Consider the following 19,702-nt stretch of genomic DNA (forward strand, 5'->3'; position numbering starts at 1 on the left):
TTTTCTTGCAGTATTTCTCATCATAAGAGGTGATAAACTCAAATGGACTAAAACTCAGGCAAATAGCACTCTTTATACATAATTTCTCAAGAGTCTTAAAAACCATATTAAATAATGAGAATGGTATGCATTTGTTCCTCAGCTTTTTAAAAATATGCCAAATAGTCTGCCCTCAAATGTTTCTTTTAAGAAACATGTTTTCTTAGATCTTAATAAAGGGCAACTTTGGTGATGTACCATTTCCTTTTTTACAAGGTTTGTCTTTCAAGCCAAATAGTTTTGAGCACTCAGTCAGTTCAGTCGCTCAGTTGTGTCCAACTCTTTCCGATCCCATGGACTGCAGCACGGCAGGCTTCCCTGTCCAGCACGAACTCCTGGAGATTGCTCAAACTCATGTCCATCGAGTTGGTGATACCATTCAACCATCTCATCCTCTGTCGTCCCCTTCTCCTCCTGCCTTCAATCTTTCCCGGCATCGGGGTCTTTTCCAGTGAGTCAGTTCTTCGCATCAGGTGGCCAAAGGATTGGAGCTTCAGCTTCAGCATCAGTCCTTCTAATGAATATTCAGTACTGATTTCCTTTAGGACTAACAGGTTTGATCTCCTTGCAGTCCAAGGGACTCTCAAGAGTCTAAGTAAGTGGTAAGCAAAACTTCAATAAATAGGAAGTTCCTCTGGTCAAAAGTGTTAAATTCCTGAATAATTATGAAATATTATTCAAATAAAAGAATGAGAATAAATGAATACCTGAGTCCATGGTTTTGTATAATAGTTCATTTACTATTCACATCGTTTTTCTAATGTAGCTAAACAATTTTTGTCTTTAGGTTATAGTATCTCATTTTACAAAATATATCATCCAAAAAAACTATATATTGAGTAAAAATGTTAATATCTGCTTAACAAGGAAGAGATTAGTAGAAATTAGAGCAATATGAGTTTAAGTCTTAAACTGATTTCTTCATTCACCCTCATAAATTACTTCATAACTATTCAGAATCACTGCTTCTACTTTCCAAACAAACTCTTTTAAGAACTTACAGGAGGAACATGTTCAACAGACCTGTTTAGGAAATTCACATTCTCATGCTTTATATCTAAGTCTATACTTTTCCTTCTACTGATCAGCAGGAATATTTCCTTTACCCATTTTGTACCACAAACTGATGGAAGAACATGCCTTAACTGTAATATTGTGTCCTCCTTTACTAAAACCAGGATACAAAATAACACTTTTCACTATGACATTTACCTTTTTTCCCTAATTTTTGGTGTTTAGACTTATCTGTCAATTCATTCATAAAAGCTTAATCCTAAATTTCGGGTAATAACTGCCACCAAGTGGTGGTGGTGATGCCTCATCCTCCCCAAAATTCAATTATTTTTGCTTTGAGAGGAAATCATGTTTGATTAATCAATTTTTCCATTCCATGTCACAAATTTACCATAATCAGTAGACCTAAAAAACATACATTGCCACACATCTATTTTAAAGCATGTTTTAAACTATTAGCAAGATACTGATACTCACTCATTAGTCCTTTTCATTTATTACTCTTTATAGGGAAAAGTATAGCTATTTTCTTCCTTATTACCACCTTGCAAATTGAGAAGTATCTCAGTGTTACATAAAAAGTCTTTCTAAGCAATATTAGCTCAGGATATAATGAGGTTTTCCAAGGCCTTCTCTGAAAACAGCTATTTAAAATATGATATTCTGTGTGAAACAAGTTAAATTTAAAATTTTAAAAGCAACTATTTCACTTTAGTCAGTGCAGAATTTTAGCTCTCCTTTAAAAAACACTACAGTTTTAATACACATTTAAATGTGACTTAAGTTGCAAATAATAACATTTCTAAATTTTTAATAAACTATCTCAATTTGACATTCAAGTCAATCCCTATCCCAATTTGTTTTGTTTCTCTTAACCACAGCACAAATACTTTAATTGGTTACTAGCAATACTACTATACAGATGATTCAGGATGATTCAAGAATTTTTAGAAAGATGATAGGATTTCTTTAAAGTGATCTTAACATTTTATTGCTATCCATACTGATGATTTATATAATGCAAATAATGGCTTGTGGTGATTATAAAGCATTCCAGAATTACAGACCAAGACTATACACTTGAAAAACCTGCTTTACATAAACTATACAATAGTATTTAGCTTAATACAGAAATTCAGTGCCAGGAGGCAAATCCAAGTAGACTGTATTTAAAACCTCTGAAGTGTGACATTTCCCAGAGGGAACTAGCGCAGTCTTGCTAATAATTAGTGAAAGTACAGCCAGAGATAGAAAATAAGAGCCTGAAAAAAACTTTTTAAAAAAATAATAAATACTACTACTAGACACAATCAGGTCTAAGCACAATTTTTAAATTGTGTTGTAGACATACGTAGGAATGTGATTTAAAAGTCAAGCAAAACGGGTAAAATAAATTTACAGAAGAAAGCATGTTTACACATTAGTGTTAGACTGTTTTTGAATTACCTAGTAGACAAAACAGTTCAAGGGCTCACAGGCAAATGTAACACTTTTTTTATTTTTCACAGTTACTGCAATCAAATATTAATTTAATTCAGAAGTATTATATGCACAAACTACACTTGTAACAGCATGACCTTTTACTTGAAAAATAAAGGATGAAATATTATTTACTTATTTACACACTGCCCATAACTGACAGCCTTTTTTTTAATGCTTTGTTTTCTAAAAGTTTTGTTGTTTTAAACGAAATATATTTGAAGAGACTGAACCAAAACAGTGCCACCCAGAAGTCACATCTTGTCATCAGCCATCATAAGGATTTAACTTCATCCTAAAGTATGTGCTCAGTCGTGCCTGACTCTTTGTGACCCCATGGACAGTAGCCCACCAGGCTCCTTTGTCCATGGGATTCTCCAGGCAAGAATACTGGAGTGGGCTGCCATTCCCATCTCCAGGGGATCTTCCCAACCCAGGGACTGAACCCGTGTCTCCTACGATGGCATGTAGAATCTTTATCAAAGAGCCCCCTGGGAAGCACTTCATCTAAAGTATAAAGAGCATTAAAAAAAAAACTATAAAACCCAATCTAGGTATTTTTAAATATAAAATTAGACTGCCATAATAAGGGAGTTTCCTTAAAAAAAGAAAAACAGTAAAGAGCGCACACTTTAAATTTTTTACTCACAGACCTGTAATAAATGTGATATAAATTTTTTTCACATTTCTTCTTTTCCTTTTGTAGACATGTTTCTCTCAAACAACCTCTTAAGGCCTTGTCATGAAAATCGTTGATCACATTTTATTGTTTAAATAAATGCACTTATTTTGGGAAGACATTTTAAAGTAATCACTTCCACTGCTTAAATAACTTCTCTTGAGGTAGAGGTAATTTCTACTTAGATCTCTACCTTTTATGTAAGACCAACACTGGCTTCTGTATGTAACTTACTACATTTTACCTATAGTCATTCTCCTTAAAGATGCAATATTATTTTTAAAAAACACTACTAGGTACATTATATTGAAAAATAGAAGGACGAATTTAGAACTCTGACCTTGGAAATAATATATCCAGGTACAGCTCTGCAAATCAGTCTTTTCATAAGTGCAGATCAACTAGAATATAACTGACTTTCACAGTTTTTTTATTAATTGTTCTTCAGTGTAGTACTGATCTGACTTCAGGCCTAGTAGGATTACATTTCATTCTAACTCACTGGGTTTTATACAAAAGGCTTTAAGAGAGCTTTAATAAAATACTGTATAAAATATTAATCTTCTCTAGCTTATAGTTCTTAGCATTAAAGATGTCTGTTATACTGAACATTAATCCTATTACCCAAAGATGCAGTTCGGATTTTATTTCATTAAGTCACTGCCTTTTTTGCTACTGAATACTGCCAAAATCCAGTCAAAAGGCACGTTAAGAAAGCCATGCTCCACTTGCTTCATAAAAAGGTTCAATGAAACCGCTGGTTCATTAGACACTTGGTTGGCTATTCTTCCTTTGAGTGAATAAACCTTCACCTGCTTTTTCACTGCGACTACTTACTTCCCAATGCTGGATCGAATACTAGTGGATCCCAGTTTTTCATAACAGTAGTACCTACAGTAAGTAGAACGTGCATGTGTGTGTGCTAGATAATCTGTGTGTACACATGTAATCTGAAAAACTTAACAAATGTATGTCTAAAAAATGTATACCCAGTAAGTCCCTGTTTAATCCAATTTAATCTGCTCAATCAGCTATTTATATTTTACTGGTTTTTAAAAGCAATATTGTACTCAATTCCCAATCCAAGATTCCTTTTATATTAATATATACATTGTAAATTAACTATCTTTCAGATGTAGAATTTCTTACATCATATTATGTGCAAAATAACTCTTAACCACAAAACTTTAAACAACTGCTACATCTAAAATCAGGCAACGTCCAACACCCCAGCAGCCACAAGTTGGCGTGAGAGCCAGTCCAGTCCTTCATACAGTCCCATACCACTTCGAGCATCACAGCCCTGAATATACCAGCTTCGGCCACAGCACAATTTATGGAGACTAAGAAGCTCAGTGATTTCTTCTACTGACAGAGCTCCAGCAACATCCTAAAAGATATATACACATAAAAAAAAATTTTCATAAGTCTATGAAAATTAGCATTTTTGTAATTATTGCTATATACAATTCTGCTGGTATCATTTTAACAGAAGCCTAAATTCAACTTTCAGTAATTATTCAGAGATTAATGAGAATAGAAAAAGAATTGTTTTGGTTATAACAGTTTGTAAGAACAGTCTTGTAAAAAATATTTGGCTGCATGAGCTCACAGGATCGTCACTGTGTCACGTGGGATCCTTCGTTGTAGCACATGGACTCTAGCTGTGGCACACAGTTTTAGCTGCTCCACAGCATGGGGGATCTTAGTTCCCCACCCAGGGATCAAACCAGCATCCCCTGCACTGCAAGCCAGATTCTTAACCACTGGACCACCAGGCAATAGTCTTGCAATGAAATCAATGAAGGCTGTGCCCCCTGAATGAAAGATACTGCCCGTGTCATTATAAGGCATCTACTTAAAAGGAAATTAATACAGGTATATCGTAAGAAATGGCTCTTACGTAGGATTTATAAAGAGTTTATTAAACTCTCCCAGGGAATTCTCTGACAGTCCAGTGGTTAGGACTCAATGCTTTCACTGCCAGGGACCCAGGTTCAGTCCCTAGTCAGGGAACTAAGATCCTGCAAGATGTGCAGCAAGGCCAACAACAACAAAAAACTCTCCAAACAGCCCTGAATACCCTTCTTCCCAGAAGCAACCAACAGTAACAACTGCTTTCATATTTTTCCAGAAAACTTCCATGCACACTCATGTAAATGAACAGTACACACTCTAGTTTTTTTTCTTAATACATATATTGAAAATAAAGATACATTTCCATTATTAGAACAAGCAGAAAAAAATTTCCACCAGTATTTTTAACTTCTGTATTGCATTCTACTGTAGGTGTAACATAATTTTCTTAACCAGTCTTATACTGAATATTTAAACTGAAAATATGTGCTTATGTGCTATTACATATACATACACATGGAAGTAAACATATTTTTAAATACATACACTTGCAAAATTATCTCTAAGACAACCTTAGGATACCTGTCTACAGAATACACTACTAGAGATTTACAGGGTAAAACGGTATATGCATCTAAACCTTTGACAAAGTACTGCCATATTGCCCTCCAAGAAAATCTCACATTAATAACCACACCAGCAGTATATCCATGCCTGAGGATTATCAAACATTTTCATCTTTAACAAGATGATAAGTGGAAAATGGTATTTCACTCTGCCTTATTTGCATATCTTTAATCATAATGTGAAGTATTTCAGTTCTTAATAGCTTGCCTTTTTTTCAAATTAAGGGGAAAATCCTTACTGTCTATCCAACTCTTCCTGCTTATGACATCTAAGCCACTTTATTGCACTAAAAAAAAGCATTCTTATCCTCCTAGAAGCTGTAAAGAATCTTCAGCTGCCACAGTTCGAAAGTATCAGTTCTTCAGCGCTCAGCATTCTTTATGGTCCAACTTTCACATCTGTACATGGCAACCCACTCCAGTGTTCTTGCCTGGAGAATCCCAGGGACAGGGGAGCCTGGTGGGCTGCCATCTATGGGGTCGCACAGAGTTGGACACGACTGAAGCGACTTAGCAGCAGCAGCAGCACTGAAAAAATCATAGCTCTGACTAGATGGACCTTTGTTAGGAAAGTGCTATCCCTGCTTCTTAATAAGTCATCTAGATTTTCATAGCTTTTCTTCCAAGGAGCAAGCATCTTTTAATTTTGTGGCTGCAGTTATTGTCCGCAGTAATTCTGGAGCCCAAGAAAATAAAATTTGTCACTGTTTCCTGTCTATTTTGTCTTCCTGTTTTTCCCTATTTGCCATGAAGTGATGTTCTCAGTTTTTTGAATGTTGAGTTTTAAACCAGCTTTTTCACTCTTCTCTTTCACCCTCATCAAAAGCTCTTTAGTTCCTCTTTGCTTTCTGCCATTAGAGTGGTGTCATCTGCATATCTGAGGTTGTTGATATTTCTCCCATCAACCTTGATTCCAGTTTGTGAGTCATCCAGCCTGGCGTTTCGCATGATGTGACAACAACATACAGCTTGGCGTACTCCTTTCTCAATCTGGAACCAGTCTGTTGTTCCCTGTCTAGTTCTAACTGTCGCTTCTTGTCCTGATACAGGTTTCTCAGGAGACAGGTAAGGTGGTCTGGTATTCCCAGCTCTTTAAGAATTTTCACAGTTTGCTGTGATTCACACAGCAAAGGCTTTAGCATAGTCAGTGAAGCAGAAGTAGATATTTTTCTGGAATTCTTTTGCTTTTTTCTATGATCAAATGGATGTTGGCAATTTGATCTCTGGTTCCTCTGCCTTTTCTAAATCCTACTTGTACATGTGGAAGTTCTCGATTCACGTACTGTTGAAGCCTGGCCTGAAGGATTTTGAGCATTACCTTGCTAGCCTGTGAAATGAGTGCAACCATACAGTAGTTTGACCATTCTTTGGCATAACCTTTCTTTGGGACTGGAATGAAAACTGACCTTTCCAGTCCTGTGGCCACTGCTGAATTTTTCAAATTTGCTGGCATACTGGTCTCCATGATGCTCTCTAAAAATACTCATGTTTTTATTTTTTCTGTCTGTAGTGTTCTTCCCTTCACATACTAACTCAAAGTATTATCTATAATTTCAATTCAAATCCTACTTTTTATAAATCTTAGAGAATACAACCTTTAGAACTACTCTATAATTTTCCATAATACTTTATATTAATATCACTGAAGTCACTTAGCCGTCTTCTTATTAATCTGCACTTAGCAGTCAGTATTAGAAATAAACACTTAACATGCAAACCTAAATACATATGAGTTTCTACCTTATTTCTTTCTGTATACTCCAAGGTACCAAGTATGGCACCTTCCATATAGACTGCATTCAAAATACAGCAGAAACTTTTTATCTACTGAGTTATTTCTCTCAAAATCTTAACAGTTACCTTATAATGAGGAATGCTAAAATAAATATTCTGAAATACAAATGTATTACCTGTTTGTTAGCAAAAATCAGGAGTAAAGCATCTCGGAGTTCTTTTTCTGTTAACAACTTTGCAAGTTCACTGTGTGCTTCACTAACTCTGTCTCTATGACTGCTATCAACAACAAATACAACAGCTATCAAAAAAAACCAAAAATATACATTTAGTCACTTGTTTAATTTCAGTAAGTGGGCTAAATATTTTAATGTTATATTATGGTGAGTCTACCATCATTATTTTCACAGGAAGGCTGCCTATTATAGGAGCACCCGGCAATAATTAATGATATGATCTCAAGCAGTTCACCTAACTTTTGGTCTATTTTTTCCCCATCTATAACAGGATTTACAACATTTGCACTATCAAACACATATTGCTTTGCATATCATTTAATATTTTTCTCTTAATGAATGAAAATGTACCTCTCATGATCTACATACTGATGCTACTTCTTTGATTACTTTACTTTGATTACTCTACTTCCTTTACCAAAAGATAGTCTTTTAAAAATAAATAAATCACCAACTTTATCTCTCCAAGGTATTCTCTTTAGGTGCCCAGCACAGCACTTTCCATAATTTTTCTCAAAATACACAGCAGAAACTTCATGAATATCTACTGAATTAACTGTCTTTTGAAATCTTTCCAGCTATCTAATGGCAGCTAAACATCCTAGGCTTTCAATCATTCCTCATGTTCAAAATTCCATTTCTTCCCCTTAATCACTGGCTCATACTAACCTAATATCAAAAATTTCAAAGTAAAAATTATCTCGTCTTTCTTCTAGGTGGAAAACAGGATGATATATGGACAGAGAGTATGAACATAAGCTTTATGCTGGGGTATAGGAGACAAAATGTACAATTCATTTATGTGAATAAATGCTAAGTGGAATGTATGTCACATAACACAGTTTGGTTAAAATCAAACCACTATGGGTTCTTCTGCTGCTGATAACTAATTGTGAATGGAAGTAAAGGAGTAGAGCTATTGAGAGATTATAATGGGATAAATGTTGAGTTGAATTGAATTGAATACAGCAACAGAACTATACATCACAAATTCTACCCTATACCACAGTATTCCCAATGATTATACTCATATGAACACTAATAATACTCTTTGTTAAGAATACCAAGAGGAAAGTACCCTTAATTGCTTACATGTATAAGATAAATATTAAGTTATGGTTTTTCATGAAATATATCAGAGTATATATCCCAGTCTATCTAGCTTAATTTTCTTAATAGTGTAGGGTGTGCTACCAATATGTAATAATATGGTCATGTATTTAATCAATGCTAAAATATCAGCTTTATTAGCTAAATAAATGCACTGAAAACTGGACTGATATTCTAAAAATTTGAAAAATTAAGATGTAATTTTTATACTCTTACCTTGAGTATTAAGGTAATAATGTTTCCACAATGGTCTTAATTTGTGTTTTCCACCTACATCCCAAATGGTGAACTTTAGATTTTTATATTCTACCGTTTCCACATTAAAACCTGTTAAAAAAAAAAACAAACTTACTTTAATACTGACTTATGAGTGACACGCCAAAAACAGGCAACCCCATTTGTACCTGTGACTTACAAATCATCTTCATACAGCACTATCTAACCAACTCCACTTGTAATAAACATACAGGGGGAAATGTATACCTTTAACCAGGGCTAGCCCTCTAATCCAGTAGAGTCCTTAAGACCTTGACAGCAGAGTACCAGCTCTGCAACACTACCACCTCCTCATCCCTAATTTTCAGCCAGAGTCATCAATATTTTATTCCTTCCAACTGTCCCACCAATATTCTATTATTTCTTACTATCCCCCCCTCAATCCACATTTCAATCCCACAGTCACTCAACCTCGCATTTTTCCTCTGAAATGCTAATGTCTTACAGCCAATCTCCACATCAGACGGGCATAAAGTAAGGCCCTGAGAACTCATCTGTAAGTTAGGGTTTTTTCCTATAAAATATTCATTAAGGTAAAAGCAATATGCATACTTACCAATTGTTGGAATAGGCTGCATGAACTCATCCTGTTTTAATTTAAACAAAATAGTAGTTTTTCCAGCACCATCTAATCCTAATGTAACAACTCGAATTTCCATTTTGGGTCCAATGTGAACTCTATTGTCCTAAAATTTTTTAAAAAATAAATCTTTTAATTTTGATATGGAGTAAAAGTACTAGCACTTACACTTTTATTTATAAAATACCTTTGTTAATTACTTTGTCTCCTACTCATTCCTCAATCCATTAAAATCAGTTCTATTCCCATATTAAAATACCCTGATTCTGATATTTACAAAGAGGAAATGTATCCTCACTGCTTTATTAAATCTTGGCTTAATAAAACTTATTACATACTATGTAAGCTAAAAAATACACACACACACACACTTATTTTTCCCAGATTTTCTAGCTCAACTGAATCTTCTTTAAATAAGATTTTTCACGCTGTGCTAAATATATTAATTAAAAATAAAAAGTGATGCTTACTTCCTATAAATATTCACTGTTAACAATTTCACATGTATCCCTCCAGACATCTTCCTGTGCATCATACACTGGTTGACATACACAAGGCAGACACACTTAAAAAAAAAATACACACTGCAACTCACTTTTTACACTCAATAGTACCTTACGGATCCTTTCATTTCAAACATATAAAACTACTTTTTTTCTTTCAATTGCTTTATTATATTCCATTTACCATTTGACCAATCCTCATTGACAAATATTTGATCATCTCTGATTTTTTTATATTATAAATAATACTGCAATGAACATATTTGTTCAATTTCTAGCTGCATGACTGCTCTGCCTCACTTCACCCATGTATAAAATGGGCATTAAAAATAGACTAAAGTCCTAGAGGGGTGGGATGGGGTAGCAATGTGGAAAGGAAGTTCAAGAGGGAGGGGACACATGCATACCTATGAGTGATTCATGTTGATATATGGAATAAACCAATACAATATTGCAAAGCAATTATCCTTCAATTAATTTTTTTAAACAGACCAAACTTACATAGGATTTTTGCAAGAATTAATTTTTAAAACATGGGTAATTTGGACTCATGGATTTGGGAGAGAAAACAACAATGAAGAAAAGTGAAAAGACCCTAAGAGACACATCGGACTGGGAGTCTCAGAAGGAGAATACAGAAATAAAGGGGCAAAGAGATCTTACTTGAAGATATAATGGCTGAAAACTTCCTAATCTGAGGAAAGAAATGGACATAAAAATCCTAGCTCAATGCATTCCAACTAGGACAAATGCAAAGAGACCCACATTAAGATACATTATAACCCAACTGTCAAAATTCAAAAACAGATAATCTTGAAAGCAACAAGAAGAAATGACTAATCACAGAAAGGGAGCTTCCATAAGACTATCAACAAATTTCTCCGCAAAAACACTGCAGGCCAGAAGGGATGGGATGATATAGTCAAAGTGTTGAAAGAAAAAGGCTTCAACCAGGAATGCTATATATAGCAAAACTGTCCTTCAAAAATGATGGGAAAAAAAATCAAGATTTTCCTAGAAAAACAAAAGCTGAGGAAGTCATTATCACTAGACCTGCTCAAAAAGAAAAGCTAAAGGAGTCCTTCAAACTGAAATGAAAGGTTGTCAGCAATATGAAGTCATATGAAAATCTAAAATGGTAACAATAACTACAGGGACAAATAGTAACCTGCATTATTATAATTTGGGTGAATAAATTTAATTCTTCATGGAAATGAAATAACAAACACATTAAAAGAAACTATAAGCCTATGCTAATAAGTGTACAGTATATAAAGATATAATTTGTGACATCAATAACAAAGTACAGGGGGTGGAGCTGTGGAGAAATAGAATTTTTGTATGCAATTGAAGTTAAATTGTTATCGATTTAAAACAGAATGTTACAACTAAGATATTTTATGTAATTGTAATGGTAACTTTAAACACACACACAAAAATCTATAGAATATAAACAAAAGGAAATGAGAAGGAACTCAAACCATGACACTAAAAAAAAAAAAATCAATAAAACATAAAAGGCAATGAAAGAGGAAAGGTAAAACAAAAAAAATTATCAAGTTAGGCAGAAAATGAACAAAATGACAATAGTAAGGGTTCACCTAACAATAATTACTTTAAATATAAATAGACTTAACTCTCCACTCAAAAGACATAGTGTGACCTAATGGGTGAAAAACCAAGATCTAAAAATATTCTGCTTACAAAAGAGGTTCACTTTATATCTAAGGAAACATACGTTTGAAAGTGAAAGGATGGTAAAAATGCTAATTTCTTTGGGATGCAAATCATACCCAAAAGAAAGCAGGGCTGGCTATCCTAGTATCAGACAAAATAGATTTTTAAATCAGAAACTGTCAGAGACAAGTTCATTATATAATGGAAAAATGGAAGGTTTATAAAGAATATATAATAATTCTAAATATCTGGATTATAAATAAGTAGAGTAAAGCCCTAAACATGAGAACCAAAGCTATAAAACTCATAGAACAGCAGAAAAGCTTCATGACACTGGATTTAGCAATGATTTTCTTGGATATGACATAAAAAACAATCAACAGAAGCAAAAATAGATAAATGGGACTAGATCAATGTTAAAAGCTTTTGTGAATCAGAGGACACAATCAATAGAGTGAAGAAGAAAACTATGGGAGAAGATACTTGCAAATCATGTGTCTGATAATGGATTCATATACGGAATATATAAAGGACTCCTACAACTCAACAACAAAAAGTCAGATAGAAACAGAAAAACAGGCAAAAGGACTTGTAAAAAATTCTCCACAGAACTGATCAAGAAGCACATGAAAAGATGCTTAACATCATTGATCATCAGAGAAATGCAAATCAATACCACAATAAGATATCACTTTACACCAATCAGGATGGCTACTATCAAAAACAAAACAGATAAGAATAAGTGAAAATGTGGAGAAACTGGAATCCTCATGCACTTTTGGTGGGATTTAGATCATGTGATGCAATACTAAGCAAAGAGTATGACATTTCCTCAGAAAATTAAAAACAGAACTACTATATGAACCATTAGTCCCATTTCTGGTATTTATCCAAAAGAATTGGAAACAAAGCCTGAAAGAGATGTCTATACAATCATGTTCACAGCAGCACTCTTCACAGTAACCAAGAGGTAAAGTAACCCAAATATCCACTGATAGATGAATGTATACACAAAATGTGGCATATACAAACAATGAAATATTTAGACTTAAAAGGATATTCTGTCATATACTACATCATAGGTGAACTCTGAGGACATAAAACTAAGTTAAATAAACCCAATCACAAAAAGACAAATACTATCCACGTATACACTAAATTTAGAGTAGTCAAATTTAAAGCAACAGAAAGTAGAACAGTGGAAACCAGCATATGAGGAGAAGCAGGGAATAGGGGAGCGGTCGTTTATAAGGTATAGTTTAAGTTTTTCAAGATGAAAAATTTCTGAAAATGTTTCACACAATGTGAATATACTTAACAATACTGAACTATACACTTAAAAAATGGTTAAGATGGTAAAAAATTTTGTGTTTTTTACCAGAATAAAAAAATGTACATACTCACAATCAAGTACCTTGTAGATGTAAAAGGGAATGAAAAAGGTCACTATATAGTGCTAAGGAGTGACCTTTAGGATGTACCCTCAAATTAAAATGCAAGGTGGAGAAGTGAGTACAGTACTCTACCTTTAAATGGCTGGAGCGTACATGCAAACATATTTCTCTTATTTTTTTAAATGATGAAAAAACTAAGAAAAATTCTTAATAGGTTTCTATGGAGAAGGGAAGAAAAGGATGGAGGGGTCAGGAATTTAAGTTAGACTTCACTGAATGTACTTTGCTTTGTAGATATGACTCCAGACCATGTGAATGCTTCACATAATTATAAAACAAGATTAAAAACAATTTTAAAGGCACTCAAAAAAAGCAAAATGAAACACATGTACCTTTTGAAATTAGGGGTATCCATTTGAAAAGAGACCAAAACATATCAAAAAATGCCAAATACAGTCTCAGACCTAAAAAAATTTATTTAACAATCTAGGAAATTTGAATACTAATTTGATAGTGGGTAATATTAAAGATGTATTTAATTTCTTAGGTGTGGTAATGGTATTTTGATCGTGTTTTAAAAATTATTTGATGTTGGGATGAAATATGTTGAGATTTGTTTCAAAATAACCTGGGAGACTATAGGTAGAAAGAGACTGGGAGAAGTGTAGGTGAAATAAAAAGTTTTTAATTGTTCAAGTAGGTGGTGATGAGTACAGGAAGATTCATTACACCACCTTCTATTTTCCACTGATAAAGTTTTCTTTTTTAATCCTATGGTTCATTAATTTCTTAGTTGTCTCTTCAAGCTAATTACCATGGAAGGTAAAACAATTATGACTTAATTGTGAACAATTATGTGTTCAAAAACACACCTAAAAATGAAGTACAGAATGCATTACCTTTGTAAAAGTGACAGGGATGCTGGCATCCAACTGAATGTGATCTGCAATTTCTGTAAACTGCTGCTGCTGCTTTTGCAATGTTTCCAGTAACCTTGTAATTTCTTGTTTTGCCAAGACAACTCTACAATCATCCTAGAAAGGAGAAGATGATATTTCTTATAAACCTTTTAAAGAAACGAGGAAAAAAGATATCACTAAAACTCAAGAAAAGCTCATTTAACAGTATAGTATTCAAAGTTAGCTGCTGAAGACTCGATGCTTTTGAATTGTGGTGCTCGAGGAGAAGACTCTTTACAGCCCCTTGGACTGAAAACAGATCAAACCAATCAATCCTAAATGAAATCAACTGTGAATATTCACTGGAAGGACTCATGCTGAAGCTGAAGCTCCAATACTTTGGCCACCTGATGCAAAAAGTTAACTCACAGGAAAAGGCCCTGATGCTGGGAAAGACTGAATGCAAAAGGAGAAGAGGACAGCAGAGGATGAGATGGTTAGACAGCATCACTGACTCAACAGACACGAATCTGAGCAAACTCCGGGAGACAGTGGAGGACAGAGGATCTTGGCATGCTGTAATTCATGGGGTCGCAAGAGTTGGACATTTAACAACAAAAAAGTTAATTTATGTGTAAATCTGACTAAGATAACAATAGTCAGACATTAATAAATAATTTAAGAGCCCATCAGCATAAGAATAGATAAATAATTTTATACTCACAAATGCAACACTATCACAATAAAAATGAACTACAATTACATTTTGACAAAATGAATTTCACATGAAATAAGAGTAGACATGACATGAGTTCTTATTGTATTAATTACAATAAAATTGTAATAAGAATTATTATTATACAATAATATTGTATATATTAATATTGTAATAATATTAATAATTGTATATATAATTATATGCAATAATAATTGTAATAAGTATTATTATACAATAATATTGTATATATTATTGATATTGTATTAATATTATTAATAATTATATATAATTATTATATACAATAATTGTAATAAGAATTATTGTTATTATAAAAGTGGGTAATAATAATAATTGCCCACTTTTATTAATTACCAAAACAGGCAAAAACAAAGCATACATTAGAAATCAGGATAGTGGTTCATCCTTAGGAGGAAAGGCAGGTAGTTACTAGAAGAGAGTCTGAGGGGCTTCTGGGGTCCTGGTAATGCCCTGTTACTGGATCTGGATGCTGGTTACATAGCAATGTCCAGTCCTAAAATGCAGCAAGTTGAATGCATATGCAGATAGTTCTATGTGTTTGTATAGTACTCCTATAAAAGTTTTTCACAATAATGAAAGATATACACGAACTGGTTCCAAAAACAAAGGACTAAAGGTCAAACTGTGATGTCTCTGTCTCACTCTAGAGTCCCAGGCTCTTTCCTTCCTGTTGCTTAAATATTATTCCAGAAATATTCTATACATATGCCAATGTATTCTTCATAAGATACAGATTTTCCAACAATATATAAGCTCCATGAAAGAAATAGCATTGTCAGTTTTTGCTCACTACTGTATATTCGTATGAAAATAAAGAAAGTGAAAGTTGCTCAGTAGTGTCCGACTCTTTGCGACCCCATGGACTATGCAGTCCATGGACTTCTCCAGGCCAGAATACTGGAGTGGGTACCCTCCCCCTTCTCCAGGGGATCTTCCAAACCCAGGGATCGAACCCAGGTCTCCTGCATTGCAGGTGGATTCTTTATACCTGAGCCAAGAACAGCTGACTCAAGGGCTTCCCTTGAGTCGGGAAGCCCAAGAACACGAGTGGGCAGCCTATCCCTTCTCCAGGGGATCTTCCAAACCCAGGAATCAAACTGGGGTCTCCCGCATTGCAGGTGGATTCTTTACTAACTGAGCTACGAGGGAAGCCATATTCATATGAGGTGATAGCAATCTGGTTGTTCCAATCCCCAGAAAAAAAATTTGAAGTCCTTCTTGTCTTCTCCTTCCTCATTCTCACATGTACTTGTCAACAAATCCTACTAGATACCCAAAATCTGGGTACTTCTAGCCCCTACTATCCAAGCTACTATTCTCTCTCACTTGGAATGCCACAATAGTCCCTAACTATTGAACTCCTTCCTTCTCTTTGCCATTTGTCATATCAGCCAGATCCTTTTAAGTAAGATTAAATCATTCTTGTGCTCAAAACCTCACAATGGCTTCTCCAATTCAATTAGTAAAAGTTCAAGTTCTTCCAACGGCCCAAAGGCTCTCCTTATATATAATTCCCGATTTCCTCGCATTTCAGCTCCTATTACTCTCTCCATCACTTATTACTATCCATTACGCCATACTGCCCTCTTTTGCTGTTCCTCAAATACACAAGGCATGTCACCTTAGGGTTTTTGCACTAACCATTTCCTCAACTGAAATCTTCTTCATTAAGAAGAGATAGTTCCCTTAACCTTCTTCCCATTTGAGTCTGAGTAAATCTCACCTTCTCTCAATGATGCTTCAGTTCAGTTCAGTTCAGTTCAGTCGCTCAGTCATGCCCGATTCTTTGCGACCCCATGAATCACAGCACGCCAGGCCTCCCTGACCATCACCAACTCCCGGAGTTCACTCAAACTCACATCCATCAAGTCAGTGATGCCATCCAGCCATCTCATCCTCTGTCGTCCCCTTCTCCTCCTGCCCCCAATCCCTCCCAGCATCAGAGTCTTTTCCAATGAGTCAACTCTTCTCATGAGGTGGCCAAAGTACTGGAGTTTCAGCTTTAGCATCATTCCTTCCAAAGAAATCCCAGGGCTGATCTCCTTCAGAATGGACTGGCTGGATCTCCTTGCAATCCAAGGGACCCTCAAGAGTCTTCTCCAACACCACAGTTCAAAAGCATCAATTCTTCGGCGCTCAGCCTTCTTCACAGTCCAACTCTCATATCTACACATGACCACAAGAAAAACCATAGCCTTGACTAGACGGACCTTTGTTCGCAAAGTAATGTCTCTGCTTTTGAATATGCTATCTAGGTTGGTCATAACTTTCCTTCCAAGGAGTAAACATCTTTTAATTTCATGGCTGCAGTCACCATCTGCAGTGATTCTGGAGCCAAAAAAAATAAAGTCTGACACTGTTTCCACTGTTTCCCCATCTATTTCCCATGAAGTGATGGGACCGGATGCCATGATCTTCGTTTTCTGAATGTTAAGCTTTAAGCCAACTTTTTCACTCTCCACTTTCACTTTCACCAAGAGGCTTTTTAGTTCCTCTTCACTTTCTGCCATAAGAGTGGTGTCATCTGCATATCTGAGGTTATTGGTATTTCTCCCAGCAATCTTGATTCCAGCTTGTGTTTCCTCCAGTCCAGCATTTCTCATGATGTACTCTGCATAGAAGTTAAATAAGCAGGGTGACAATATACAGCCTTGACGTACTACTTTCCCTATTTGGAACCAGTCTGTTATTCCATGTCCAGTTCTAACTGTTGCTTCCTGACCTGCATACAGATTTCTCAAGAGGCAGGTCAGGTGGTCTGGTATTCCCATCTCTTTCAGAATTTCCCACAGTTGATTGTGATCCACACAGTCAAAGGCTTTGGCATAGTCAATAAAGCAGAAATAGATGTGTTTCTGGAACGCTCTTGCTTTTTCCATGATCCAGAGGATGTTGCCAATTTGATCTCTGGTTCCTCTGCCTTTTCTAAAACCAGCTTGAACATCAGGAAGTTCACGGTTCACATATTGCTGAAGCCTGGCTTGGAGAATTTTGAGCATTACTTTACTAGCATGTGAGATGAGTGCAATTGTGTGGTAGTTTGAGCATTCTTTGGCATTGCCTTTCTTTGGGATTGGAATGAAAACTGACCTTTTCCAGTCCTGTGGCCACTGCTCAGTTTTCCAAATTTGCTGGCATATTGAGTGCAGCACTTTCACAGCATCAGTTTTAAGGACTTGAAATAGCTCAACTGGAATTCCATCACCTCCACTAGCTTTGTTCGTAGTGATGCTTTCTAAGGCCCACTTGACTTCACATTCCAGGATGTCTGGCTCTAGGTCAGTGATCACACCATCGTGATTATCTGGGACATGAAGATCTTTTTTTGTACAGTACTTTTTTTGTACAGTTGTTCTGTGTATTCTTGCCACCTCTTCTTGATATCTTCTGCTTCTGTTAGGTCCATACCATTTCTGTCCTTTATCGAGCCCATCTTTGCATGAAATGTTCCCTTGGTATCTCTAATATCCTTGAAGAGATCTCTAGTCTTTCCCATTCTGTTGTTTTCCTCTATTTCTTTGCACTGATTGCTGAAGAAGGCTTTCTTATCTCTTCTTGCTATTCTTTGGAACTCTGCATTCAGATGCTTATATCTTTCCTTTTCTCCTTTGCTTTTCGCTTCTCTTCTTTTCACAGCTATTTGTAAGGCCTCCCCAGACAGCCATTTCGCTTTTTTGCATTTCTTTTCCATGGGGATGGTCTTGATCCCTGTCTCCTGTATAATGTCACGAACCTCACTCCATAGTTCATCAATGATGCTTACCCTATTTCAAAATGCAATGTGCTATATCCTCACATTTTTTCTTTTTCCCTTAGTTCTTAATCACTTTTTAACATACTATATAATTTACTTATTAGAAATGGTTACGGTTTATTGTCTGTCTCTTGCTAAGTTGCTAACTCCACAAGATTATGGCTTTTGGCCTATTTTGCTTATTGATGTATTCCATGTACCTAGAATTTACGTGGCACATAGCAGGCACACAAAAAAATGTCTGACTCATAAATAAATCCTAACCAAGCAGCATCACGCCTTGAACTTAGATGATGCATCAATTGTTTTGGAAGGGAGGGATGATTAAATTTTATCCTCAAAATTGGTAATAAATATGTGCTATTCCATCCATTCCTCGTTCAGGTATCTCTGCGGCAGGAACTTTTAAGACTACTGGCTGAGATTAGGGTTCTGTGGCCATAAATCAGAATAAAACTAATAAGTCCATATGAAGAATGAATCCAAGGCTCCAATTTCATTTGCATTAAAACAGTGAGATAATACCATGTCATTAACATTTATCAGTCACTGACAAAATGCTTCAGAAACTCTAAAATACTTCTAAATATTTCAGTAGCCATGAGCATACTTTTAACTGAATAAATATAAAAATATTTTAAAGTAGTCACAAGTATGATTTAGGACATGCTCCGTTTCCAATTTTGCTGTGTAGCTTGAGCTAAACAAGTGTTTATTAAGCTCTTTCTAATCAGATACAAAGAATTTAGATACAAAGATGCATTCAGCCAACATTCAGAAGGACAAATGTGCATAATGTATCATTAGACTCCAATCAGGAGACAAAAACCCCAACAATCATGTGAACAGAAAAACTAATACCAAGAACTGTTAACTAGGTGTAGTTATTAACAAGGCAACTGAAAGTGTAAAAAGAGCTCGGAGGTCTCATGCAGGAAACAACTGTAAGAAATACCTACCACTCTCAGGGCTGGGGGAATAAAGGAGAGATGCTAGAATTATTAAAACTTAGACACTTATAGGAGGGATACCATGGAGCTGAAACTCAGATCTCTAAGGAAAGCTGTCTCCTCGTGTCAGCAGTGACA

At 35.3% G+C, this 19,702-nt stretch overlaps 1 protein-coding gene across 3 annotated transcripts in view; it reads right to left on the reverse strand.

Annotated features, from left to right (window-relative positions):
* Positions 1–2,531: 2,531 nt before the first annotated feature.
* Positions 2,532–19,702, reverse strand: part of TRIM23 (tripartite motif containing 23) — a 35,709-nt gene continuing 18,538 nt past the window's right edge. For all 3 annotated transcript variants that reach the window (XM_005892778.2, XM_070357526.1, XM_014477303.2), the window contains 5 exons: positions 14,104–14,238; positions 9,607–9,736; positions 8,991–9,101; positions 7,605–7,729; positions 2,532–4,601 (listed from right to left, as the gene is read on the reverse strand). In XM_005892778.2, coding sequence (XP_005892840.1) covers positions 4,422–4,601; positions 7,605–7,729; positions 8,991–9,101; positions 9,607–9,736; positions 14,104–14,238 — 681 coding nt within the window. In that variant the 3' untranslated portion in view covers positions 2,532–4,421. The remainder of the gene's footprint in view (positions 4,602–7,604; positions 7,730–8,990; positions 9,102–9,606; positions 9,737–14,103; positions 14,239–19,702) is intronic.

The sequence above is a fragment of the Bos mutus genome, chromosome 20 (assembly GCF_027580195.1).
Source record: "Bos mutus isolate GX-2022 chromosome 20, NWIPB_WYAK_1.1, whole genome shotgun sequence".
In the NCBI taxonomy this organism is placed as follows: Eukaryota; Metazoa; Chordata; class Mammalia; order Artiodactyla; family Bovidae; genus Bos; species Bos mutus.